Genomic DNA, 22,769 nt, shown 5'->3' with positions numbered 1-22,769 from the left:
AATTGAACTTTGGCCCATCATCAATTCTCATCATCGCCATCCCGACATACCAAATACAGATGATGCCAAAAATTGGTTAGGGTGCGAAAAAAAAAATGTGGCCAAAAAAATCAATACACATATTTGTCGAAAATTCATTGTGTGAAAATGCAACCACAGTGCTTTATTTTTGACTTTAACTAAAAATTTGTGCCATTTACAGAAATGTTTATTGGATATCCGTGCTAGCCGCACAGGTCCTCGATGGACTCCCCCTGCAGGAGTAGCCTCTGCTCCTGTTTGTTTTTCTTGTTTGCGGATTTGCCGCCAGCGGCCTTACCGCGTCGTCGATTCACCACGCCATCCGATTCATCCATCATCCGTAGAATTGTGGTCTGAAAGTATCGAAAAAGTATATAAGATGGTTATGGGGTTCAATTTTATGATGTATTTCCTTGAAATATAAAACCGAAGGCTGGAGAAAGTTTTTACTTAAAAAGTTTCAATAAAGTGGTAAGAAATAAAATAAAACTAATATTCCTCAAAGTCAATCCTGCTTAGAATCAAAGCTATAATTTCTCACCTGATCTGAGCAATCCATTGGAGCCACTGATATATCACGCACAGCCCTGAATTTACCCACATTGTTGAGGTGCTCGTTCTCCAATCGGAAATAATTCCAGATAAATCGCCGGAAAACCTCCAGGGGACTGAGAATGGTCATCATTACGTCGCCCTCGATGTAGCCAGCTTCAATTAGGCTCATGGACAAGGTCCAACTGAAGCGCAGTATCAAGTCCTCAATTATGCCAAAGTAGTAGAACCACTGCGGGCATAGAGTGAGAGAGATAATGAATGCCTTGAAAGATTGTCTTACGTGCCGTTTGGTCAAATATTTATCGTTGCCATTATTTTCGGACAGGAGGCAGCAGTCCCCTTTCCCCCAAACCCAATCCCTCCAGCTCGGCGACTTACCGTCGATGAATAAACGATTTCCTCACGCAAGAATCGATTGTCGCCCGCCTTCGAGTCGAAGAGACCCCAGTCCATTTTGATGTCCCATGTGTAGGCGTAACAGGACGAAAAGATGGCCGCCGTTATCCAGCAATAGAACCAGGGATTCTCCTTGGACAGCGGATAGGTATCTGTAAACAGCATGAGTATTAAGGTATGAGTCCAACTACGTGCTGAGATGCCAAATAAAATGTTTATGGGGGATGGCCACTAATTGGCTCTGGGCCGTAAACAACTCGCATAATGTGTGTATTTGCAGTTGGTCGGCCATGGCCTGGCCAAATTAAATCACTTACCCGTGGTCGTGTGGTATTTGTGGGCGAATATCACCACAAAGAATGATGTTGCATACTTCGCTGCGTTGACCAGATGCGGAAATGACTCCTTTGTGTCGCGGTATCGACGAATGCACTGAGCGAACCGGAAGTAGGCGGGCAAGATGGCCACAATGGGATGCAGCAGGGACACGTATTCAACACAATGGCTGGCAGCTTCCGATGAAACGAAACAATAAGGTTCATTAATTCGAAAAGCCAATTTAAAGGATAATTGTTTTGAAAAACATGCGTGTTTACATTCAGTTGTTTTCTGGAAAAACTCACCCTTTCCGGCCTTGTGCCACGTTGGACTCTTGCCAAAAAAGCAAATCAAGAATGGTATGTCCAGGAAGGCAGGCACCATGCTATTGAGCTGATCTGCCAGCCAGAAGTCGGCAAAGTTGACAAAGCAAAACGGAGCCATGATCACTCGGATGAGAACTCTCAAGGCCCAATATCTGGCCTCGTGGTGAAAGGTCTTGGTGGGATTCAACAGAAATGCAGCCATCAATGTGTACAGGCACAAGGGAGCCGCATACTGTGGAATACCTAGAGGATCGCAGAATATATAGCTAAGGACGCAGCAGGCCCAAATGACGCCAAACACCGAGGCCACTTCCATGATGTTCTGCTCGGACAGATGATTGCGGGGATCCAGCTCGAAGATGAGGACATGATTCACTCCCGACGACCGCCATCCATAGACATTGACGCCCCAGAGGAAGAGGCATTCGATGATGAGGAAAGGGGCCCGAAACATCCGCATGCCAGCCCGCCAGTTCTCACCAAATCCGTAAAACATGGCCGCAATCACAACCGTAATGAAGAGCACGACAAAGGCGCCGGAGAAGAGGCCAACTTTAAAGGTGGTCCATGGACTCTGTTGCTCCCCCAGTGGCGGTACCCTCAACCGCTTCATGGCCCTCTGACGATCCCCGCCTTCGATGTCCTGCGTGACGGCCTGCTCGGTTTCCTGAATCAGCCGATCGATGTCCTTATTTGTGTAGAAATGGGCCGCCTCCACGTGATCCATGCGCCACCGGGCACCGTAATCCACGCTAAGCAGCTTATCGTGTTTCTTAAGTATCTTCCGGAAACCCGTGAAGTTGAGATTCTGATAGTTCTGTAGCAGTATAAGTCCCAGATAAAATTCACTAAATGCCAACTTGAGATCTTGAATCTTTCGTGCCGGTACGTTCTTCTTGCCCAGCGGAGTCCGCCGCTTCCAGGCCGGCAGTTTCTTCGGATGCCCCATTTCCAGGGCCTCGGTCAGTTCGCTGCGCAGGCTTCCGTACTTTCGAGTGGCTTCGGCCATCTTCTCCGAGTAGAATGTGTTGATCTTGGCCAGCTCTTTGTCACAGTAATGGAAGAATTCCTCATCGAATTTGGCAAAGTATCGCGTGACCATTTCCCGCTCTACGAGCTCAGCGGATGGGGATTGTTCGATGGCCGCATATAACATGGCTTTCATTTCCTAAAGGAGAGTGATGTTAAAATATAAATAATAATTAAATTAAATAATAATTAAATTAATAATATTTATTAATATACTCAAGTGACCTTATACTTTTGGCCTTCACTGTCCTTCATCCATTTCTTCTCTCCTTTAATGCTTTCTTTTTCTTGTTTTCAACCGGCCCCACCACCCTAAAAACTTTGTTTACGTTTAGGATAAGCAAAACAGAAGAGCCGATAGGAAGGCGCATGCGCCATTTTCCCTACGAACGGAAAAAGCTCCCCCATTTTGACAGTTCGGTCACATGACGTCACAGCTGACCAAGTGACAGCGGGAAAAGCACACTACAAAAAAGATACAGATTTTTCCGCAGCAAGGGGGCGAACGCAATGCCTTGAATCCGGCGATTTGAGGGACTTACCTCATAGTTAATGTACTGCTTTCGCCACTCGGGCGTTATGTGGGCGGTCAGATGCTCGGCGAACTTCATTTTGAGGACTGGGAGGGACTCACAACTGGCTGAACTGCATCCGCATCCGGCTGAACGGCGAGGACGTGGTCGCACCAAACGCACGTTTTCACGTAAACATCACAACTGGGCCAACGCCAGCCAGCGAAAGTTCTTGGATATTGGTCCAAATGGCGGCAGCGAAATGGATGGTGGGTGTTGGGGGGTGACTATGTATGGCCACTGAAGAGCTTTCAATATGTAAATGGCTTCGGTTTTGTTATTGTCTGCTCATTCCTCTCATCCGTTTTCAATGTCAACAATAACAAAAGAGCGCAACACATATTGGGTTCAAAAATTGATTAGATTTGATTAAATTATCTAACGCGACACACTTATTAAAAATCCATAAATTACGAATATTAACGTGATGCATTGAGTTTGCAAAAAAAAACCTGAAACTTAACAAAAAAAAAAAACTATTTAATGTATACGGTAATTAGTAACGGTTCTAAAAAAAAGCAAGTCAGCAAGCTCCATAAATCATTTGATTGCTTTCAACAACCTTTAAACTTACCTATCTGAGCTATAGGTACTATATATATATATAGAATAGGACTAATTTTAGTTGACTGATAAGATTAAAAATGAAAATTAAATTAGTGAAACAATTATAGATTTAAAATTGAATTAAATATGTGTGTTTTGAACTGTATTATAATGACCCTTTAGTGATGAAGTCCCACGCCTTCGTTTACTGATCCCCAGTCATAAATGACACTTGAAATTCCTATAATAGACAATATTGCACCGCCTATTAGATATCCCGCACCGCAAAAATTGAAAATCTGATTTAAAATGAGCTCTCAGTAGACCTAGCTAGCTGTATCGAATCGATTTAGTTTTTCCAGCTGAAACCACAAAGCAGTATTTATCGAAGATGTATGGAATACGGGGGCCTGGCACAGTCATACATGGTATATGTGCGTTATAGTTCAGAGAAACCACAGCCAGAGTAATAAAAACCAATTCCCGAGGAACTGGCCTGCCCGGGAACCATAAACAGTACCAGTTTCCCCCAGTCCCCAACTTGCTCCGCTTATCGCAATTGACTTTAGCCCCCTTGCCTCCTCCTCCTCCTCCACCTGCGGGTAATGTGTGTGTGTTTTTTTTTTTGTCTTTTTTTGTTATTGTTGTATTTGTGTATTGATTAAAGAACAGGCGGGAGGCAGTGTGGTTGTCAGCGGCGTGGCCCCCCACCCGCATTGAGTCATTTACATGATCGCCTCGAAAACAGAGCACAATTGGAGAACAAACGCAGCGACGCTCCCGGCGAGCGGAACGGCCAGCATTGAGGCATTTTCTCCGCGAGCTGTCAGTCGTTGATTAGCCCGCTCGCTGGCCAGACATCCACACATCCCGCCCTCAGATCCAAAGCAATATACAACTCCAAAGGCAGAGCACTCCAAAATAAGGAGATAAAGAACTAATATAAATACCAGGCACAGTCCAGGGGTTGGATTAGACGGCTGAAGAAAACCCAAGAAGCAACATGCCCACAGACCAAGAGCCCACCGCCGAGCAAATCGCCGAAGTTAGGACCGCCATACTCAAGAAATTGGAAGCCGAACCACCAGCAGGTTAGTGCTATCTTCAACCCAGATAAGAGAAAATCCCCTACATTGTGCCTCCCCTATGCTACTTAGAACCCTTCCACCCCAATGATCTAAAGCGGTTGAAGGACTCTGATCTCTGGATCAGCAAACTACTAAAAATCTATGAATTCGACCTGGAGAAGACCAACACCAGGCTGTGGGACAACCTGATCTGGCGCCAGAGCTTCGGGGTCAACGATATTACCGTTAATAGTTTGAACCAGGAGTTCCTAAATGATGGTTCCATCTATGCCCACAACAAGGATAGGGACGGAAAACCCCTGCTTATCATCAGCATGAAGAAGCACTCAAAGAGCCGCAACCTAGACGATCTCATACGCATCATCGTCTACTGGGTGGAGCGGCTGCAGCAGGAAACAAACCTGGATAAGATTACTCTCTTCATGGACATGACTGGCTCGGGCTTGAGCAACATGGACATAGATTTTATCAAGGCGAACATAGGGATTTTTGAGACCAAGTATCCTTATGTGCCGAACTACATTATAGTTCATGAGCTGCCCTTCCTCTTGAATGGTGAGTTCTTCAATCCTCTTGGATTCTATGGGTTTACCTAACCTGGTTCATTTTTAGCTGCCTTCAAAATTGTAAAGACCTTCTTGCCCGAAGAGGCTCTCAGGATCCTGCGTGTCACCACCAAGAAGGACATTGATCAGTATGTGGATAAGGACAACTGCCTGAAATTGTGGGGCGGCAACGATGATTACGAGTACAAATTTGCCTAAAGACCTTGCCCATCCCAACTCTGTATTGTAGTGTAAATAATACGATATTTATTGACTGGAATTCGCCGTTGTTTTTTTCATAAAAAACAAAAGTCTAAAAGCTCGGCAGAGCTGGTGGAGCTTTGGGTTTTGTGTTGGCGGGTAATTGGTATTGCAAGTGGCATGCCGCCCACGCGATCACGTTCGATTGCAGCCCTTTATGGGAGGCGCCCACGGCCCCTCCACGCCTCTCGTCCCGCTCGGTCTGAAAGCCTCGACCCATTGGGTGTATATTGGTGCTCCACATATTCCCCTCACGCCAGCCGAATGCAAACGATCGCCACGATCGGCGCAACCGTTAGCCAGATTATTCAGTTGACTGGACGCGCTCGTGGAACGCACTTGGATAGCTCCTCTCTGCATAATACCTGCCGAGTAGCTACCTACCACTTGTACCTTCTCTTGTTACTGACAAGCAATTGATTTGCGGCCCAAATCTAATCGCAGTGAAAGTGGATTACTGATTAGAAAATCGAGGAGTGCGAACACCAGGTGCCCCCCCAATCGGATTCAGGGTTCAATGTTTAGTCTCTCGATAGTCGTGGTTGCGTTCGAGTGCGGAAACTAGTCGTCAGCCGTCGGCATGGGTATCAAGGTCAAGGAAACGACCCCGGAGCAGATCGAGGAGCTGCGCGAGAGGTTTAATAGCAAGTACGCCTCGTCACCGCCACCAGGTGAGATAATTGGTGGGACAACAGCGACAGCGAATGTGCATCAAGTATACGCATAGTGGGCAGTTATTGATTCTTTGATAAATGGAAAAAACTTTCAGTGTTCTGTTAATCGTTTGTTTATACCGCTGTGCTAGGTTTTAAAGCAAATTCGACTTTGAGACGATGAATAAATAAAAAAAATACGAATTAGCTGTTCAGAGTGCACTTAAACGAAAGCTTTGAACTTGAAACCCAAACTATACCTGCCTTAACAACTATAAATATAAGCTGGTTAGTCAGTATCTGGTAAAGGGTTAAGTACCACTAGGGTCAAAGTATAAGCAATACTCAAGCAATAGGAATAAACTGAGTAGAGGTTTCTACATATCGATCCATAAAAAGCTCAGCCATAAAAATATTCAATTAAGTGGGTTTTTTTATATTTATAGATTTATATAAGAAACCAATAAAACTTGACAATTTTTTTTATTAAGTCAAAAAGGTAGAGGGTTAATCTTTTTTCAATTACACCAGTAATCTCTAAACTATGTGTGTTTACCCCATACCCCTCGTATCAGCTCCGATAAGATTCCAATAATCGTTTCACATTCCCGACTGCACCTTATAGAGCCCTTCCATCCCGTTGATATCGATCGTATTCGGAATGATCATATTTGGCTGCAAAGGTTCCTGGAGATGCACGACCTGGACATGGATGCATCCTTTACCAAGCTGTGGGAGACCTGCATCTGGCGGCAGTCCTATGGGGCCAATGATCTCGATGAAAGCAAACTGAACCAGGAATACTTAAAAGAAGGATCGATATTCGTACACAGCTCTGACGGAGATGGCAAGCCGTTGCTGGTTTTCCGCGTAAATCTTCACAAGAAGACCAAGAACCTGGACGAACTGATCCGCATCGTGGTCTACTGGGTAGAGAGAACCCAGAGGGAGCAGCACATGACCCAGTTAACCATCTTCTTTGACATGGCTGGAACTGGCCTGGCCACTATGGACTTGGACTTTGTCAAGCGCATTGTGGAGACCTTTAAACAATACTATCCTAATACTCTGAATTACATTTTGGTTTTTGAGCTGGCCTGGGTTTTAAATGGTAAGTTAAAAATAAATTCTTTTAAAATTATTAACTGTTGTATTAGAGTCATTGGATTACTCAGAATTAATCACTTAAAGCAGTGCTGTATTCGAAAATACTTTGTTGATTTTAGTATCCCATTTTCATGTCGAATGGTGCCGAACCTTTGAACTTTAACCTGTACATTAACCGTGACCATGACATCGTGTCTCTACCCTTTTTTTTAGCCGCCTTTAAGGTAATCAAGGCCCTGCTGCCGCCAAAAGCCGTTGAAATCCTGAAAATGATATCGAAAAAGGAAATCAACCAGTATATACCCAAGCCCAACTGCCTGGTCAGCTGGGGTGGCGATGACAGCTACGAGTTCAGCTTTGAGCCGGAGGTAAAAAAATTGCCAGCCAAGTCGCCGGCAATTGCCAATGCCACGGATGATGACCAGTTCGCGGACAGAAAGGTAAGTGAGCCAGCCGGAAGGAGTATCTATCGTAGTGGCGTTTAGTGGCCCAACAACACTGACAACAATACACCAGACATGTCCAAATCTCGAGCGGTTGTGGGGCGTGTTCCCGGAAAAAGTCGTCGGTCGTCTAATTGCTTTTTCCAAAAACCACACGCGAGCCACCTTACAGCTCTCTCTCCATAATTGATTTACCTTCTTGGGGCGTATTGATTTAGGGTGCGCTCCTTGCGTGTCCTGCGTGAGTTGCCTGTCCCGGTCTCTGTCCCCAACTGAACACTAAGCCGATATATGGGGTCAGTCCCAATGCACTTGGCGAAAATCGGGCAGAGACTCTATTTTATTTAGTTAGTTTTCCAACGTAAGCCTTCAACGTCATCCTTCATCCTTTCAAAAAATATTAAATATAATTAAATAGTTTTCTTCAGTGTAGCTACCGCAGCAGTCTGTGGGCAAAACATTATAAAAGCTATTTATAGTCCTTTATTTGACATATTGCTAAAGTTTAGGGTCCTGGCCTGGGCTAGCGGTCATCTAGGGACCCAAAAGCGTTGACCTGTAAAAAGTAGAACGCACAATTTTGCATGGATTGGCTCCCAGGCTGTTTAAGTATGTGTTGCTTATGTGTAAATTATTCCCATGGCGGTTATTATGTGGCCACGAACATACTACTCCCACACACTCCCACACGCATTCCAGTACACACCCACATATCCACATATTATAATTGTTTAATGCACTTTTCATTTCACCCATTACATTACATTACATATTTACAGTTTCAGTTCATTTTGCGTGGCGTGGAATCAACGGCTGGAAGAAGCTGATCGACAACAGAGCGGATGAGAGTTTTTTAGAGAGCCGTCGCGGGAGCTTTGCGGGAGAGCTTTTCAGAGTGCTTTTTCATTTGTATTTCCTTTCCACACAGAGCCACATTAACGCGACAAAACCGAAAGAAACTAGTCACATAAATCTCATATTTGACCGAAACCTCATTTGTGTTTAATGTGTTATTTCTATGGACAAATTCAGCCTGTAATTTTTATTAAAAAATAGCTGTAAGCGAAGGAAATAATAGATAAAGAGAAATCCAACGGCTCAGCGGAAGCGGCTCTGTTGCTCTACGAACTGATATTCATTTCTCGTCTAAAATGCCTAGGGTAGGTGTGTGTGTGTATGTGTATGTCTGCCGTGAACTCTCGCTAATGTATTAATTTGTTAAAGATATATGTTAAATTCCAAGACATTCTTATATGTGACTTCATTTCAAATAAACCAATAAATCATGTGTCTCTTTAAAAAGCATCCAAATTCCATCAAGTATACGCCTTGTTCACTGTAAAAGATCATGTGTTCGTTACGTGTAGTCCAAAACAAAGCAAAACAAAACTGAATCGTATAGAATTATCATATTTCCACCATGCAGTGGCGGTGTCTGTTGTTTATTCAGTTTAAATAAATACATATAAAGCATTGTTTTAAATTTCTGGCCGTTGCTGGCTTAACTTATGGTTCATTTTTGAGCTGGTTCCTAAGAAATGATTCAGCACTTAACATCTGTTGCTAAGCCAAGATTAATTTTATGAACTAAAAAATTATATTAAAAACCTAAAATCAAGATTATTAATTTTTGAATTAAGTCAAGATGACGTTAAAACCTGTTCAAATCGTTGAAAGAGTCTAACGCGTCTTGAAAATTCCCTAAAGCGGTGGCCTTAATCCGGCTTCAGGGGACTGCCAACTCGTGTTCATATTTAGGGCCTGGGAATACAACTTGCCGAATTAATCCAATCTAAAACCATTCATAAAAGCGAAATAAATAAAAATAGGCCTATTCAGACATCTCTGCTGCTATAAAGCAACGAATGTGACTGATGTCTGAGCCAGGACGTACTAATTACGTGAGTTATTCGATTTCCTTGAATGAAGAAAAAAAATGGATAAAGAAAAAGCCGCAGATAATAAACGTAGATTCGTCACACCCGCACATTTGGCATCCATCGGAGGGCAAAATCGGGCCCAACTCTTAGAACGCCCCCCACTAGATGGGGAACCTTCACTAATTCGAACTCAAGGGTGCTAAGAATAGAGGTGGCTCTCGTAAAAATGACACACATAAGCACGTTCGTCACAAAAAAGGCGGAAAGGGGCATGGCAAAGGGTCTGATTAAGTGGGCGGGGCAAGCCATCCCCCATTCCCATTGTCATCAGCATTGGACAGCCATTTGAACGTTTTCTCTCTTATCGCCAGGTCACCTTTGCCAATACCGCTCCCATGGTCCTCAAGGAGTCCAACATCGGCGAAATGCACACTCCCTCGGAGGGTAAGTCCCCCCCAGGCATGGGGAAGATTAAACTTAATCAATTGTCTAAAATGTATACGTATACTTCATCAACATCCTTTGCCTATTATGTCATAAATATTTACTGTAGCGGCAGGTTGCGTCGTTTTAGATATTGTGTTAAAACAAAATTATTTGGTCTCCACCAAAATTTAAAATACACAAAAAGAGCCCCTATTGCTAATAAGGGTCCTGCTCGTATTGCTTTTTCTTAGGTATGTTGCGCGTGGATCCCAAGGATTTTGTAAACTTCAATTCCAAAAATGCAGAGGCCACGTTGAACCTCAAGTCTGTAACAAATTCAGCCATCACATACAAAGTAAGTTTATCATGAGGATGTTCTGTATTTTTACTAACGGGACGGTCTCCTTTTCAGATTCAGACAACGTCGCCGGAGAAGTTTAGGGTGCGACCACGATGCGGCGTTATACAGCCAAACCAGGCTGCGTCTATCAACATCTGGCTTAAATCGGAGCACCAGCTCACCGACGACAAGGATAAGTTTCTGGTGATGGCGATGGTGGCTCCTGGACCGGAGTGTGGCGGTACCGATGTTGCAGATCTGTGGCGCAACAAAGCCTCCAGTGCTGCAGACGTGGAGCAGCATCGTCTCGTTTGTCGTTTCGATGGAAAGGGCGCTGGTGGAGGCAGTGGGTTGCAGGTGGCGAAGTCTGATTGCGCCGGCAAAGCCAGCAAAACTAGTGTAGATTGCAAGAAATCCGGTGTGGTGGGTATTCCTTTAAATTTTCTATTAAATCGTTTTATGAATCCATTATTTTCTCTTTCTCAAAAAGTCAAACGATCCGGCTGAGGTAATGGCACGACAGCTGGCATTTACCCAGAACCTACAGTATGTGACGCTGGCCCTACTCGTACTGCTCTTTGCCGGCTTTGGGTTTCTGATGTATCAACAGCTTGGACTTCACGGCTCCACTTGTGGCCATCACAGCTCCCATGGCCACAAATCGGCGGCGTTTTCCTGCCCCAAGCGAAAATAATATTTACTTTCGCCGTGTAATATGACCAGGCCGGAGCCGAACGATGTGGAGCTCGACAACAACAACGACAAACATAAGGAACACTTCAGCAACCGTGACTGCCGTGAGCTGGAGAATTGCGCCTGCGCCCTTGACTTGCTGGATCTGGGGCTAGAGTGCGACCTGGTGGATGGTGATGGCGAGTGCCTGGAGGCCCTCATCCAGGCGCAGCTGCAGTTGTGTCGCAGCTGCCTTGGTGGCGGTGATCGGCAGCTGGGCGGCGTCGCTGCCGGCGGCCATCTGCTCGGCTTGATCGCCTTCGCTAGGAAGCTAATGCGTCTCGCCCTCTCGTTGTCATTGTTGTGCGGCATCTTGTTCATAAGCTTCTACCTGGGCAGCAACTATGGCGGAAATACCGCCACCACCACCACATCGCTAGCCACAGTCAACTCAGGAGCCAGAGGCAGTAGTCAGCCATGTTACTACACGTAATCAAGCCAAAACCCACACCTGGTGGGTCGATTTGCAAGAAATTGTAGTTTCAAATATTTTAAGCCAGGAGTTTTAAAGTACTTATGAAAATGGGGTATGAAGTTCTGACCTGAATTTTACTCTAAGATCGCAGACGCTGGCATCCGCCACCGTTTCTTAGAATTCTACCCAGATTACTATTCAACCAAATCGACCCATCCCTTGAAATATATATACATATTTATACATATATATGTACGTCTTCAGATCAATAGTAAATTAACGATTTCGTGTTTCATGGCTCATGGCTCGCTCCGCTTCATCCCAGCTCCATATTTGTAGCTCGTTGTCGGTAATCTCCGCATTCCTCCCCGCCTGAGCCAAGAATTTATGTTAAACAAACTGTGTGTGAGTAGGATATGTCTTTTGTATAAACCATTGTCGGATTAAAGTTGATTAGTTTGTAAATAAACTGATATTGTTTCGATTTGTGTTCAAATAAAAATACTATCTTCAAACATAAGAAATTTACATGGTTTGGCCAGCATTATAGGCACGATATAAACGAAAATTAATAATGAACATAATATATTTTGCAGACGGTCAGCTAACGTCTAGCTCAGTTCAAAAAATCCCAGACTAATGGGAAGTAAACAATATTTGGACTTATTTTACGAATTTGGAACATGAGTAAGAAGAATTCCTTAAGAAATGTTATAGTAAGCGTAGAAAGCAGCTGGGCGCTACCAAAAACAAAGTATCCATGGTCAACTTTAAAGTTTTTTCTTAAACTTATTTACGCTTTTTTGCCTTTTTTGGGAGCTGCCTTGGCCTTGCCGCTCTTTTCTGCTTTGGGTTCCGGCTTGTCGTCCTTTTCCTTGTCATCCGACTCCTTGGGTGACACAGTCTTTTCCTTTTTACCGCTGCCACCAGCCGGTGACGCGGGCACGTTCTCCTTCTGCTCCTTCTTGGCATCCTGCTCATCCTGGAACAAGAAGATTGCGTGCTGACCTCCGCCCGTGGCTAACAGAGCACGTCTGTTCTGTGTATTTTTGCTGGACACCACGACCGGTTCCCACTCATCGTCGCCATCGCCTACTCCCAACTGGTTGCTGGTACCGATGCCCCAAGAGTATAGCTTTCCGTTTTCTGCTACTGCATAAGAGCACGACTCGCCGCCACCAACATAGACGATCTTGTCGCTTAACTTGCTCAGAGGCGTCAGCTTGGTCACATCCGCCGTCAACTGGCCCAGGCCCAAGCGACCGTAGTTATGCCGGCCAATCACCGAGCACTTAAGATCTTTACCCAGCAGTATGGTATGGTGGGAGCCACCAGAAATCTGCAGAATATTCTTAAAGTCGGTTTTCACCGGCGTCAAAACGCGCTCAATGTCCTTCGGATGTGCCACCTGCTTGTAGTTGTTCAGCCCAAAAGCCCAGATGATTTCTGTACGCGACTCACGTAAGAAGGTGCAATAGTTGGTCGTCCAGATGGCGTCGAAGGGCTTGGTCCGAAGTACTAGCTGATCGGGTCGAAGCAAGTCACGCTTACCTCGGCGGCCTGAAAAACAACATTTTGTTAATAAAAATTCTGCAACCTTGTAACATTGATTCTGACTCACCCTCGCCTGAAACGGAACGTTCCGAGATGCGGCCCAGCTGACCCTGCTCGGCACATCCTACGGTAAACACTTTTCCGGCACTGGTTAGGATTACCAAGTGATCGGCGCCAGAGGAAATACTGGAGCACACGGTGCCCTCAAGAAGGTTAATGGGCGTCCGCTTGTTTCCATCCATGGTCAAGCCCATGTTGCCGTGAGAGTCCCTGAAAGAGCCCCAGGCATAGACGCTGCCATCCTCCATCAAGCAAGCCGAGTGCGAGTCTCCGGCTGACACAGCAACCGCCTTCTTTGGTAAATCAATCTTGCCCGGCTGAGCTTCGCTGCCCTCCTCACTGGTGTCGCGACCCAAGGCGCCCTCGTCGTTGCAGCCGAATGAGTAGATCTCGCCGTTCTTGGTAAGCACGAGGTTGTGCATACCGCCAGCACAAACGTCAACGGGATCCGGGATGCCCTGCACCTCGGAGAGGCGCTTCCGCTCCAGGACATCCTCACCCAGACCAAGCTGCCCGGTGTCTCCAGTGCCGCAGACCAGAACCTTGCCCACCGTTTGCCGCCGTTCCGGCACCTCCAAGCGGAAAGCGATGCGTGCCCGTTTGGCTGGCACGACTTCAGTTTCGGCGGCATTGCTGTTGTCTTTTAAAGCCTTTCGTCGCGGCATTTTTGTTGCTGTTAGATGTTTTAGGCTCGGTAACTGGGGAAGCGTTCGTACGTCAATAAACAAATATAAGGTTATGGCACACCGGTACTCACAATCGAAATGTAACAGCACGATTGGCTTGTTTTTTCAGGAGGTAATTGCACGTTTGGCGGCGATGGCGATTCTAAGATGGTTTTTAGCGGAGTGAAAACCAAATAGCATCCGGAAGAGACCTGGGTTTCTACCTGGGCCAGAAAATGCGCGGGAAAAGGGAGGCAGATGGTCTCGGCTGGTGTTGGTAAATTTTTTCCAGTGATTTATTTTCAGAACGGAACAGTGGGATATGAAACATGAAAATACTAGAATAATACCAGAAATGTCGCGGTTTTATTGGTATTTAATAATAGTCCATCTCTACTTACTATCACACAGTGGAATTCGTAATTTCGAAAGTGCTCCGGAAAAACCGGACCTCCACCTTGATTTTGGACCAATTGGCGCTCGCTAAAAGTCTTGCAAAATGTCGATCAATCTGCGCACCGTTTACGCCTTTGCCCGGGAAATGTACCCCAAGGTTTCTACGGAACACGTTCAATATGGAACAGCTGGTTTTCGCGGCAAGTAAGTGACTTAATTAGTCGAATTAATTATTATGGTAACACCCACCCACACCCACTGCATACGTTGGCCAACCCCGTTTGTTTGTTTGGGCGGCCTGTCCCTATAAAATGATATTGCATGCACCATGTTGTAGGAATTTGGTTTATTTTTAGATGTTGTTCACCTTTTATCAACGGGCATGCCCTTCTCTTTCGGGTATGCAATATGTGAATGTAAGGGACTTGCATGTGCATAGGAAACCTGCAGACACACACGCTTGCAGCAAACAATAGGGGTCAATAAAATAGTTCATCATAAGATTATATAGATTTTTCGTTATTATAAGACTTGAGAACTGAATGGAATTTTTTTGTATTCATTTAAAAGCACTTGCTACATTTTAGATAAAATGATAAAAATGTTTGCAGAGCAAATAAACCTTTGAAGTGAATCATTCAACTTTCAAGAAGTTCATACCATTGTTAGTAAAGGTTCTTATCTATAAAAATTTTTGTCTAGTTCGCTATATCATTGGAAAGATAAAAAAAGGGGTGCAACTGCATATTGGCAATGGCTTTAACAGAATAAAAAATAGTTACAAAATATTAATATTTTTAAAATAATTTTATTTTTAGAGCCGAATTCCTGGACAGCGTCATGTTCCGCATGGGAGTCCTTGCCACTTTGCGCTCTCGGTTTCGCGGAGGAGCTGTTATCGGTGTAATGATAACAGCATCGCACAATCCGGAGCCAGATAACGGAGTAAAGCTAGTCGACCCAAAGGGTGAAATGTTGGAGGCCAGCTGGGAGTCAATAGCCACCGACCTAGTCAATGTCAGTGATCAGGAACTGGAGCAACAGGTGGCCAAGATTATCAAAGAGAACAACATCGACGTAACGACGAGTTCCCAGGTGTTTGTGGGCATGGACAACCGATACCACAGTCCTCGATTGCTAAAAGCAGTTGCCGATGGAGTGATAGCCCTGAAAGGAAACGTCAAGGAGTATGGAATCGTGACCACGCCCATGCTGCACTATTTCGTGGTGGCGGCAAACACAAAGGAGGCCTACGGAAAGCCCACGGAGGAGGGCTACTACGAAAAGCTAATCACTGCCTTTGAATTGTTGCGAAACGGGCGACTGGAGAATGGAAACTATAAGAATAACATTATCTTCGACGGCGCCAATGGAGTGGGTGCCCGTAAAATGTTGCAATTCCTGAAGCGCATGAAAAATTCATTGAATCTGACAGTCATAAACCAGGGCATCGGGCCCGGAAAGATCAACGACGAGTGCGGTGCGGACTACGTCAAGGTTCAGCAGCGGCCGCCGAAATCCATGCCAGAGGTTGAACCCTTCACGCGCTGCGTTAGCGTGGACGGCGATGCCGACCGGGTAGTGTACTTCTTCAGCAACGACAAGGGGGAGTTCCAGCTTTTGGATGGCGATCGCATCGCCACTTTGGTAGCTGGTTTCCTAATGGAACTGGTCACACAAGCCGAAATCGATTTGAGGCTGGGACTCGTGCAAACAGCCTACGCAAACGGAGCATCCACGGACTACATAGTGGACGAGCTGAAGTTCCCCGTTTCTTGTGTTCCCACAGGGGTAAAGCACCTTCATCACAAGGCTTTGGAGTACGATATTGGGGTTTACTTCGAGGCCAATGGCCATGGAACGATTGTGTTCAGCGAAAACGCGAAAGCCACAATTGCCAAGGCATCCGAGTCGAAACCCAGTGCGAAGACGTTGCTGCTCCTCATTGATTTAATCAACGAGACCGTAGGAGATGCCATCTCCGACATGCTTCTAGTTGAGACGATACTGAACCATAAAGGATGGGACGTTAAAGACTGGATTGCCAGCTACAATGACCTGCCTAACCGACAGCTGAAGGTTAAGGTACAGGATCGGAACGTAATCGAGACGACGGACGCGGAGCGTGTGTGTGTTAAGCCTGAGGGTCTGCAGGCGGAAATTAATAAGGTGGTGGCCAACTATAAGCGGGGACGTGCCTTTGTCCGGCCCTCAGGCACCGAGGATGTAGTGCGAGTCTACGCAGAGGCTGTTACCAAGGAGGTAAGTGTACTTGATATCTTTGGGAATCTGAATTAATGGTTTATGTTTCAGGATACGGATAACCTTGCCTATGAAGTAGGAATTCTAGTCCAGAAACTGGCCGGCGGAGTCGGACCGGAGTTGGCGAAACCAAGCAGTGCCCATCTTTAATGGAAAACGCCCCAACCTCAAGGGAACGATCTGACACAGGTCTTGAGCAATAAATCTCTGTACTTTAAGGTGCTCAATAACTTACGTGAATTGTACTTGCCTAATGCATTTATACTGTAATTGTTTACTGTCTTCTGTGTTCTAAAGATGTGTTCTAAAATGTGTTTTACCAATAAATTTAATGCCTTTTTTTAAACAATCTGATTCTAATACTTCATTTAATTATTATATTTTAAACTGTGGAACATTTTTAAATTGCCTGTCAAGTTGTGACGTTTATCGATAGTTTAACGTCTTAAGCAAACCGAGTTTTGCAACACTGAACCGCTGAGTCTCCACCTCTAATTGTCTCGTCACCAACTCTAAGGCTGATGCAAATTTGCCTTCGCTTTTTAAATTAGAAATTTCCGACATCCTAACAAGTATTTAAGGCAGATCACAATGGAGGAGGACGTAAGTTGTAAAAGCCATCAAAAAACCATCAAACTCTACGTAAATCTGCCAAAAAGCATACATCATATGTCGGTACATGTGCCAAGGTGTATTTGTATGTATGTGTGTGTATTTACAACTGGCTAAGAAGAGTTGAGGTTATGTTGGCCCGTCCCAAATGCTGAATTTAAAAATATTCTGCTTTTTCAACAGGGTTTCGATCCCACTTTGCTGAAAAAGAAGAAGAAGAAGAAGACCACCTTCGACCTGGACGCTGCTTTGGGGCTGGAAGATGATAGCAAGAAGGACGAGACCAAGATCGAGGGAGCTGCTGAGACTGGTGCTGCCGAACTAGAGGACACTCTCGACCTGGAGAGCTTTGGCAAGAAAAAGAAAAAGAAGAAGAAGCCCTTCAACATGGACGAGATCGAGGCTGCTGTTCCCAGTTTTGGTGGCGATGATGCGGCTGCCGCCGAGGAGCCAGAGGAGGAGGAAATCAACTTGGACATGGACTTTTCCATGGCGAAAAAGAAGAAGAAGCGACAAAAGAAGGACCTAGATGAGCTGTTTGCCGACAAACTTGACGACGACAAGACAGACGACAAAGAGAATGGTGGGTAGCTGATGCAAATTTGTAATTTATTTTTAAATTTAATTTCATAATTGAATTGTTTTCTTACAGTAGAAGATAATAGTTCTACTTGGGCTGGTTCCGATCGCGACTACACATATGACGAGTTGCTTAAGCGCGTCTTCGAAATCATTCTCGACAAGAACCCGGACATGGCAGCGGGTCGAAAGCCCAAGTTTGTGATGCGTCCGCCTCAAGTGCTGCGCGTGGGCACCAAGAAGACCTCCTTCGCCAACTTCATGGACATTGCTAAAACGCTGCATCGCCTGCCCAAGCATCTGCTCGATTTCCTGCTGGCTGAGTTGGGTACCAGTGGCTCCATGGACGGCAACCAACAGCTGATCATCAAGGGCCGTTTTCAGCCCAAGCAGATCGAGAACGTGTTGCGTCGCTACATTAAGGAGTACGTCACCTGTCACACCTGCCGTTCCCCCGAGACGATACTGCAAAAGGACACACGTCTGTTCTTCCTGCAATGCGAGTCCTGCGGCTCCCGCTGCTCCGTGGCCAGCATCAAGTCAGGTTTCCAGGCTGTCACCGGCAAGCGTGCCGCCATTCGAGCAAAAACTACCTAAATTCTCTATATATATTTAAAGCTTGATTTTTTATTAATTGTAAAATTTCAATACAAGAAAAAACTTATATTACTAGCTATTTGGTTTAACCTTATCGTGCCATTCAATCAAGTGATCGGCGAACCCGATCTCCAGTTCCCGACATTTGTTTTGGTCTATGACAAAGGAAAACACATCCAATCCCACAGACCCTCTGAATATGTTCGGTTTTCCCCGAAGGCAGACGTAGTCACCTCTTTTTATCTGAGTGGGATCGGTGTAGTCATTTACGGCTCCCAAGATCCGGAGCAAGCATGACGAAATATCCTTGTATTTATCGTAAGATCCGACTGATTGAGCCTCATTGGCCAGACCGGCCATGGCCGTTCGCTTTGCGGTGTTTTTGGGAAAACTTGCCTCCAGGGAGCCCGTGCCATCGTCAATGATGTACTTGTAGAATGCATTATTGTGAGTACCATGTCCAACCACAAGAGCATAGACGATGCAGGTGCTAAAATGAATTTCATCAACACGTTTGTTCGCAGTTAGGAAGACCTTTTCTCTTTCTGGACAATTTGTAACTCGTTGTAGATGTCCTAAAGTCAGGGGAACATTCTCATGAACGGTTGGTCCTGTCTTTGAAAAGTCTCTCTTCTTGGAGTTCTTGCGGACGATAAAGTTGTCCAGGCGCTCCTCGACATCAAATATAGATCCATTTAGAGACATTTCAATTAAATTATTTGAGGAAAATTATATTTTTATTTATCCCGCGACAATAGGTGTTGGAAAACGTCCTAGACTTGGCGGTGTTGCCGGTACCTTGAAAGGTTGTGAAACTTGCTAAAATATTTATTTCATCACCGTTAAGTGGCATCCCCGAATAAGTGTCACCTCTCGAGTCGTTTTTCACAGCTTGTGAAATTCACAAAAAGTACACTTTGGTTCAAAACTACCGAGAAATTTCGAAGGATCCTTTGCTTGGAATGTCTGGTGGCCCCTCCATAACGCTGAAAAGCCAGCCGATAGATGGTAATAACACCGGGAATGCTGCGGCACAACAGCAAGCAGCAGCAAATGGCGCATCGGGATCTGGTTCTTCTAGCACTCCAAATGGGAGTGGAACTGGTGCAGGTACGGGGGCGGGAGCCAGCAATGCTCCAGCCGAGGGAACCCGCCAGAACAGCTTGCAGCGAATCCAGCAGAGGAAGCAAAAGGTGTTCAACCTACCCGTGCCCCAGAAGCTGGCTAAGCTGTCGATGTACTCCGCTTGCCAGGCCGAAGGATGTCGCTGCACTGGCTGGAAGACGCCCCAGGAAAACCGCCACCGCGACGTAGAGTCATCGTACTGCCCCGAGTTTAACGAGGAGTGCAGGAACTCCAGTTGCCGCCATTCCTTGCGGTCCCATATTGCCCATTTGGATAATATTTCAAGTTCCAGTATGGATGAGCTGTTGGGAGCCATTATCGATATGGAGAACCTGTTCATGTCGATGCAGCGCGTTGAGGACGAGGACACCAAGAAAGTGTACTTGTATCTCTTTCGGTTGCTTCGCCAGTGCGTCCTAACCCGCCAACAGGCGGTCATTCGAGGACCTCTGGGAGATCCACCATTTGAGTCGCCCTGCATTACCAAGGCAGTGCTCTCTCTGGTCTTCTACAAGTACAACCACCTCAGTCCCACGGAACTCCAAACCATGACAGAGGTGGCCAAGACTTTCCTGAACTTCCTGAATCACTACAACTTTGAATCACCTTCTACGAGACGCGGCGATCTTACCCACGAGGATGCCTCCAACTACAAGATCAACTACACTCGGTGGCTGGTATTCTGTCATGTTCCCGCCTTCTGTAACTCTCTGCGCCAGTTCGAGACTTCGCTGGTGTTTGGACGAACCCTTCTGCGCACCGTTTACCAGTACATGTCCCAGCAGCTGAAGAAGAAGTGCATCTCGGAGCGCGATCGCTTCCCAGAGGATAAACGGTCCATTATCACCCAGATGCCCAAGTTTTTGGAGGCACTGCGGGCCGAACTTCTCAAGGATGATTCCCCCATCTGGGATCCGAACTACCGCCCGCCAAATTCTTTTGTCATCCAGCAGAGGAAACGACACCAGGAGGTGACGCCCTCAGTGGCCGGCGGAAGTGCTGTCTCGCTGGGAACGAGCAAGCGTTCCAGCGTGGGTGAACCTCTCCACAAGCGGCCAAAGAAGGAACCACTTGAGCGAAGCACCACAAGGTATGTGTTCCTGATCCTTATCGATATTTTGTATTAAGCTTCTGCCTGCAGTGAGAGTGTGGATGACCTGCCCACGGATGTGGTTATGCGTGCCATGAAGTCAGTATCCGAATCAAAGACCACCAACAAGTCGGAGATACTCTTCCCGGTGAATGTGTCCCGCGACGAGAACGTGAAGGCCGAGGAGCAGAAGCGGGCCATTGAGTTCCATGTGGTGGGCAACTCGCTTACCAAGCCGGTGGACAAGCAGACGGTGCTCTGGCTGTTGGGCTTGCAACTGGTGTTTGCCTACCAACTGCCCGAGATGCCTCGCGAGTACATCAGTCAGCTGGTCTTCGACACCAAGCACAAGACCCTGGCCCTCATCAAAGAGAATCAGCCCATCGGTGGGATTTGCTTTCGCCCCTTTCCATCGCAGGGCTTCACCGAGATCGTATTCTGCGCCGTGACCATGTCTGAGCAGGTGAAGGGGTATGGAACGCATCTGATGAACCACCTGAAGGACTACAGCATCCAGCGAGGCATCAAGCACCTGTTGACATTTGCCGACTGCGATGCCATCGGGTACTTCAAGAAGCAGGGATTCTCCAAGGATATCAAGCTAGCCCGCCCAGTCTATGCGGGCTACATCAAGGAGTACGACAGCGCCACTCTGATGCACTGTGAACTGCATCCGAGCATAGTGAACACTCAGTTCATCGCCGGTAAGGTTTTGCTTTCAAACCGTGAGGAGGAGTATGCGTTACCGATCTAATCCCTTCCAGTGATCCGCAATCAGAGTGAGATTCTGAAGGAGCTCATAGCGCAGCGCCATAATGAAGTCCAGAAGGTCAGACCGGGATTGACTTGCTTCAAGGAGGGTCTGCCATCGATTCCCGTCGAGTCGATTCCTGGGCTGCGGGAAATCGGTTGGAAGCCGCAAGTGCGTCCAGCCAGATCTTCTCGGCCCCTGGAGGAATCCTCCGATCCCGAGAAGCTGGCCACTTCTTTTGCATCCGTATTGCAATCCGTGCGCCAGCACACCACAGCGTGGCCTTTCCTGCGACCCGTGACTGCTGCCGAAGTGCCGGACTACTATGACCATATCAAGTATCCAATGGACCTGAAAACCATGGGTGAACGCTTGAAGAAGGGGTATTACCAAACGCGCCGCCTGTTCATGGCCGATATGGCACGTATATTTTTAAACTGCCGGTTCTACAACTCTCCCGACACTGAGTATTATCGGTGTGCCAACTCCCTGGAGCGCTACTACCAGACCAAAATGCGCGAACTGGGTCTCTGGGACAAATGATGCAGCGATCCTGAGGATTCCGATGTGTAAACTAACTATTTAATCCATGAAGGAGAACTATGTTTTCTCTTATTTATTCTAGTTTCCTGCGACAAAAGACAAGTGTAGAGTAGTTTGGAGTTTGGATATTTGGACTTTGTCTTATTCTTTTAGACTGGCTAATCTAAGTTAATTTAAAGCAATAAACGTTTCACCTAATAATGCGATTAAGGCCTATTTATGCGGAGAACCTGGACCTGGACATAGAATCAAACCATAACCGAATCTTTTAGTCTTAACTTTTTATTTCACTTTTGATTTCCTACATTCATTGTTTTGCATGCTTTTTAAAGTTAGGATTTCTCTTTGTTTTCGTTTGGTTTAGTAAACATTTCATCGATAATGTTAGTTCATTTTTAAAATTAGTGTTTAATGTAAGAGGGCGGATGAAAATAAACCAAATTCCTAGGTCCTTCACATCATCCGAAAATCAAAACTTGAGGATAATGAAGATTTGTTAACCATAGTTGCTTACACTTGAATTCATCTTGCATTATATTTTATTACATTGTTTTAAGTTTTTAAATTTTAATTTTCATACTGCCATGTGTAGTCTTTACAATTTTGACGTCGTTTCTTGTGTTTTTTTTTTAAATCGATAATTGCATATTTATATACATACATACATATGTAGAGCTAATAAGGGTGAGCATATGTGGAGATATACATATTACATACAGTACATACATAATTTATGGATTATACAATTATATTGAAATGTGTGTGTCCGGAAGTGAGTGGGTTAGCTACTTAGCCCTCCAAAACCAAACTGGATTCTACTTCTGCATTTTGTGCTGAATTTAATATAAATATTTATATATCTGATTACATGGTTAACAAATA

General features: G+C 45.7%; 8 protein-coding genes across 11 annotated transcripts; 5 read left to right on the top strand and 3 right to left on the bottom strand.

Annotated features, from left to right (window-relative positions):
- Window positions 1-137: 137 nt before the first annotated feature.
- On the bottom strand, window positions 138-3,658 carry PXo (P[[i]]-sensitive XPR1 orthologue). 2 transcript variants are annotated; one of them, XM_017244778.3, is made up of 6 exons: window positions 3,188-3,658; window positions 1,596-2,784; window positions 1,290-1,484; window positions 955-1,124; window positions 563-805; window positions 138-374 (listed from the first exon to the last, which is right to left on the bottom strand). In XM_017244778.3, the coding sequence occupies exons 1-6, from the start codon at window positions 3,254-3,256 to the stop codon at window positions 225-227; spliced, it is 2,016 nt and encodes a 671-aa protein (XP_017100267.1). In that variant the 5' UTR covers window positions 3,257-3,658; the 3' UTR covers window positions 138-224. The 2 variants fall into 2 exon arrangements, with proteins under 2 accessions (XP_017100267.1, XP_070136726.1); XM_070280625.1 differs by lacking the exon at window positions 3,188-3,658 and adding an exon at window positions 2,871-2,991.
- Window positions 3,659-4,103: 445 nt separating this feature from the next.
- LOC108127635 (motile sperm domain-containing protein 2) lies at window positions 4,104-5,676 on the top strand. 2 transcript variants are annotated; one of them, XM_070280626.1, is made up of 4 exons: window positions 4,104-4,365; window positions 4,436-4,854; window positions 4,921-5,406; window positions 5,464-5,676. In XM_070280626.1, exons 2-4 carry the CDS (start codon window positions 4,767-4,769, stop codon window positions 5,613-5,615), a joined length of 726 nt encoding a protein of 241 aa, XP_070136727.1. In that variant the 5' UTR covers window positions 4,104-4,365; window positions 4,436-4,766; the 3' UTR covers window positions 5,616-5,676. The 2 variants fall into 2 exon arrangements, with proteins under 2 accessions (XP_070136727.1, XP_017100278.2); XM_017244789.3 differs by having other exon boundaries at window positions 4,431-4,854.
- Window positions 5,677-5,980: 304 nt separating this feature from the next.
- Window positions 5,981-12,122, top strand: LOC108127630 (motile sperm domain-containing protein 2). The gene is given in 7 exon segments (XM_017244779.3): window positions 5,981-6,328; window positions 6,936-7,421; window positions 7,631-7,857; window positions 10,112-10,184; window positions 10,418-10,521; window positions 10,579-10,929; window positions 10,997-12,122. Coding segments are annotated over 7 exon segments (2,007 nt in total). The 5' UTR covers window positions 5,981-6,237; the 3' UTR covers window positions 11,672-12,122.
- Window positions 12,123-12,221: 99 nt separating this feature from the next.
- Rcc1 (Regulator of chromosome condensation 1) lies at window positions 12,222-14,471 on the bottom strand. Its single transcript, XM_017244786.3, has 4 exons — window positions 14,334-14,471; window positions 14,025-14,270; window positions 13,275-13,965; window positions 12,222-13,213 (listed from the first exon to the last, which is right to left on the bottom strand). The coding sequence occupies exons 3-4, from the start codon at window positions 13,930-13,932 to the stop codon at window positions 12,447-12,449; spliced, it is 1,425 nt and encodes a 474-aa protein (XP_017100275.2). The 5' UTR covers window positions 13,933-13,965; window positions 14,025-14,270; window positions 14,334-14,471; the 3' UTR covers window positions 12,222-12,446.
- On the top strand, window positions 14,391-16,939 carry nst (phosphoglucomutase 3-like protein nst). The gene is made up of 3 exons (XM_017244785.3): window positions 14,391-14,532; window positions 15,147-16,590; window positions 16,642-16,939. The coding sequence occupies exons 1-3, from the start codon at window positions 14,432-14,434 to the stop codon at window positions 16,738-16,740; spliced, it is 1,644 nt and encodes a 547-aa protein (XP_017100274.2). The 5' UTR covers window positions 14,391-14,431; the 3' UTR covers window positions 16,741-16,939.
- A 95-nt stretch (window positions 16,940-17,034) lies between these two features.
- eIF2beta (eukaryotic translation initiation factor 2 subunit beta) lies at window positions 17,035-18,453 on the top strand. 2 transcript variants are annotated; one of them, XM_017244788.3, is made up of 3 exons: window positions 17,035-17,193; window positions 17,386-17,785; window positions 17,858-18,453. In XM_017244788.3, the coding sequence occupies exons 1-3, from the start codon at window positions 17,182-17,184 to the stop codon at window positions 18,376-18,378; spliced, it is 933 nt and encodes a 310-aa protein (XP_017100277.1). In that variant the 5' UTR covers window positions 17,035-17,181; the 3' UTR covers window positions 18,379-18,453. The 2 variants fall into 2 exon arrangements, with proteins under 2 accessions (XP_017100277.1, XP_017100276.1); XM_017244787.3 differs by having other exon boundaries at window positions 17,855-18,453.
- ver (verrocchio) lies at window positions 18,386-19,114 on the bottom strand. Its single transcript, XM_017244790.2, has one exon. It carries the CDS (start codon window positions 19,081-19,083, stop codon window positions 18,451-18,453), a length of 633 nt encoding a protein of 210 aa, XP_017100279.2. The 5' UTR covers window positions 19,084-19,114; the 3' UTR covers window positions 18,386-18,450.
- Window positions 19,115-19,213: 99 nt separating this feature from the next.
- Gcn5 (Gcn5 acetyltransferase) lies at window positions 19,214-22,093 on the top strand. Its single transcript, XM_017244777.3, has 3 exons — window positions 19,214-20,593; window positions 20,645-21,297; window positions 21,358-22,093. The coding sequence occupies exons 1-3, from the start codon at window positions 19,341-19,343 to the stop codon at window positions 21,885-21,887; spliced, it is 2,436 nt and encodes an 811-aa protein (XP_017100266.2). The 5' UTR covers window positions 19,214-19,340; the 3' UTR covers window positions 21,888-22,093.
- The last annotated feature ends 676 nt before the right edge of the window (window positions 22,094-22,769 follow it).

The sequence above is a fragment of the Drosophila bipectinata genome, chromosome 3L (genome assembly GCF_030179905.1).
Source record: "Drosophila bipectinata strain 14024-0381.07 chromosome 3L, DbipHiC1v2, whole genome shotgun sequence".
Classification (NCBI taxonomy): Eukaryota; Metazoa; Arthropoda; class Insecta; order Diptera; family Drosophilidae; genus Drosophila; species Drosophila bipectinata.
This window is presented reverse-complemented; position numbering and strand designations above follow the sequence as displayed.

What these genes read in the sequence shown, in the direction of transcription:
- PXo (XM_017244778.3), bottom strand. Translation starts at nt 3,256, where the DNA reads ATGAAGTTCGCCGAGCATCTGACCGCCCACATAACGCCCGAGTGGCGA. An exon ending in CAAATACCACACGACCACGG is followed by an intron (nt 1,125 to 1,289) that starts GTAAGTGATTTA and finishes TGCTGTTTACAG; the next exon opens with ATACCTATCCGCTGTCCAAG. An exon ending in AAATCGTTTATTCATCGACG is followed by an intron (nt 806 to 954) that starts GTAAGTCGCCGA and finishes CTATGCCCGCAG; the next exon opens with TGGTTCTACTACTTTGGCAT.
- eIF2beta (XM_017244787.3), top strand. An exon ending in GACAGACGACAAAGAGAATG is followed by an intron (nt 17,786 to 17,854) that starts GTGGGTAGCTGA and finishes GTTTTCTTACAG; the next exon opens with TAGAAGATAATAGTTCTACT.
- ver (XM_017244790.2), bottom strand. Translation starts at nt 19,083, where the DNA reads ATGTCTCTAAATGGATCTATATTTGATGTCGAGGAGCGCCTGGACAAC.
- nst (XM_017244785.3), top strand. Translation starts at nt 14,432, where the DNA reads ATGTCGATCAATCTGCGCACCGTTTACGCCTTTGCCCGGGAAATGTAC. An exon ending in ACAGCTGGTTTTCGCGGCAA is followed by an intron (nt 14,533 to 15,146) that starts GTAAGTGACTTA and finishes TTTTATTTTTAG; the next exon opens with AGCCGAATTCCTGGACAGCG. An exon ending in CAGAGGCTGTTACCAAGGAG is followed by an intron (nt 16,591 to 16,641) that starts GTAAGTGTACTT and finishes TTTATGTTTCAG; the next exon opens with GATACGGATAACCTTGCCTA.
- LOC108127635 (XM_070280626.1), top strand. Translation starts at nt 4,767, where the DNA reads ATGCCCACAGACCAAGAGCCCACCGCCGAGCAAATCGCCGAAGTTAGG. An exon ending in GGAAGCCGAACCACCAGCAG is followed by an intron (nt 4,855 to 4,920) that starts GTTAGTGCTATC and finishes TATGCTACTTAG; the next exon opens with AACCCTTCCACCCCAATGAT. An exon ending in GCTGCCCTTCCTCTTGAATG is followed by an intron (nt 5,407 to 5,463) that starts GTGAGTTCTTCA and finishes GTTCATTTTTAG; the next exon opens with CTGCCTTCAAAATTGTAAAG.
- Gcn5 (XM_017244777.3), top strand. Translation starts at nt 19,341, where the DNA reads ATGTCTGGTGGCCCCTCCATAACGCTGAAAAGCCAGCCGATAGATGGT. An exon ending in CTTGAGCGAAGCACCACAAG is followed by an intron (nt 20,594 to 20,644) that starts GTATGTGTTCCT and finishes TTCTGCCTGCAG; the next exon opens with TGAGAGTGTGGATGACCTGC. An exon ending in GAACACTCAGTTCATCGCCG is followed by an intron (nt 21,298 to 21,357) that starts GTAAGGTTTTGC and finishes AATCCCTTCCAG; the next exon opens with TGATCCGCAATCAGAGTGAG.
- Rcc1 (XM_017244786.3), bottom strand. Translation starts at nt 13,932, where the DNA reads ATGCCGCGACGAAAGGCTTTAAAAGACAACAGCAATGCCGCCGAAACT. An exon ending in ACGTTCCGTTTCAGGCGAGG is followed by an intron (nt 13,214 to 13,274) that starts GTGAGTCAGAAT and finishes GTTGTTTTTCAG; the next exon opens with GCCGCCGAGGTAAGCGTGAC.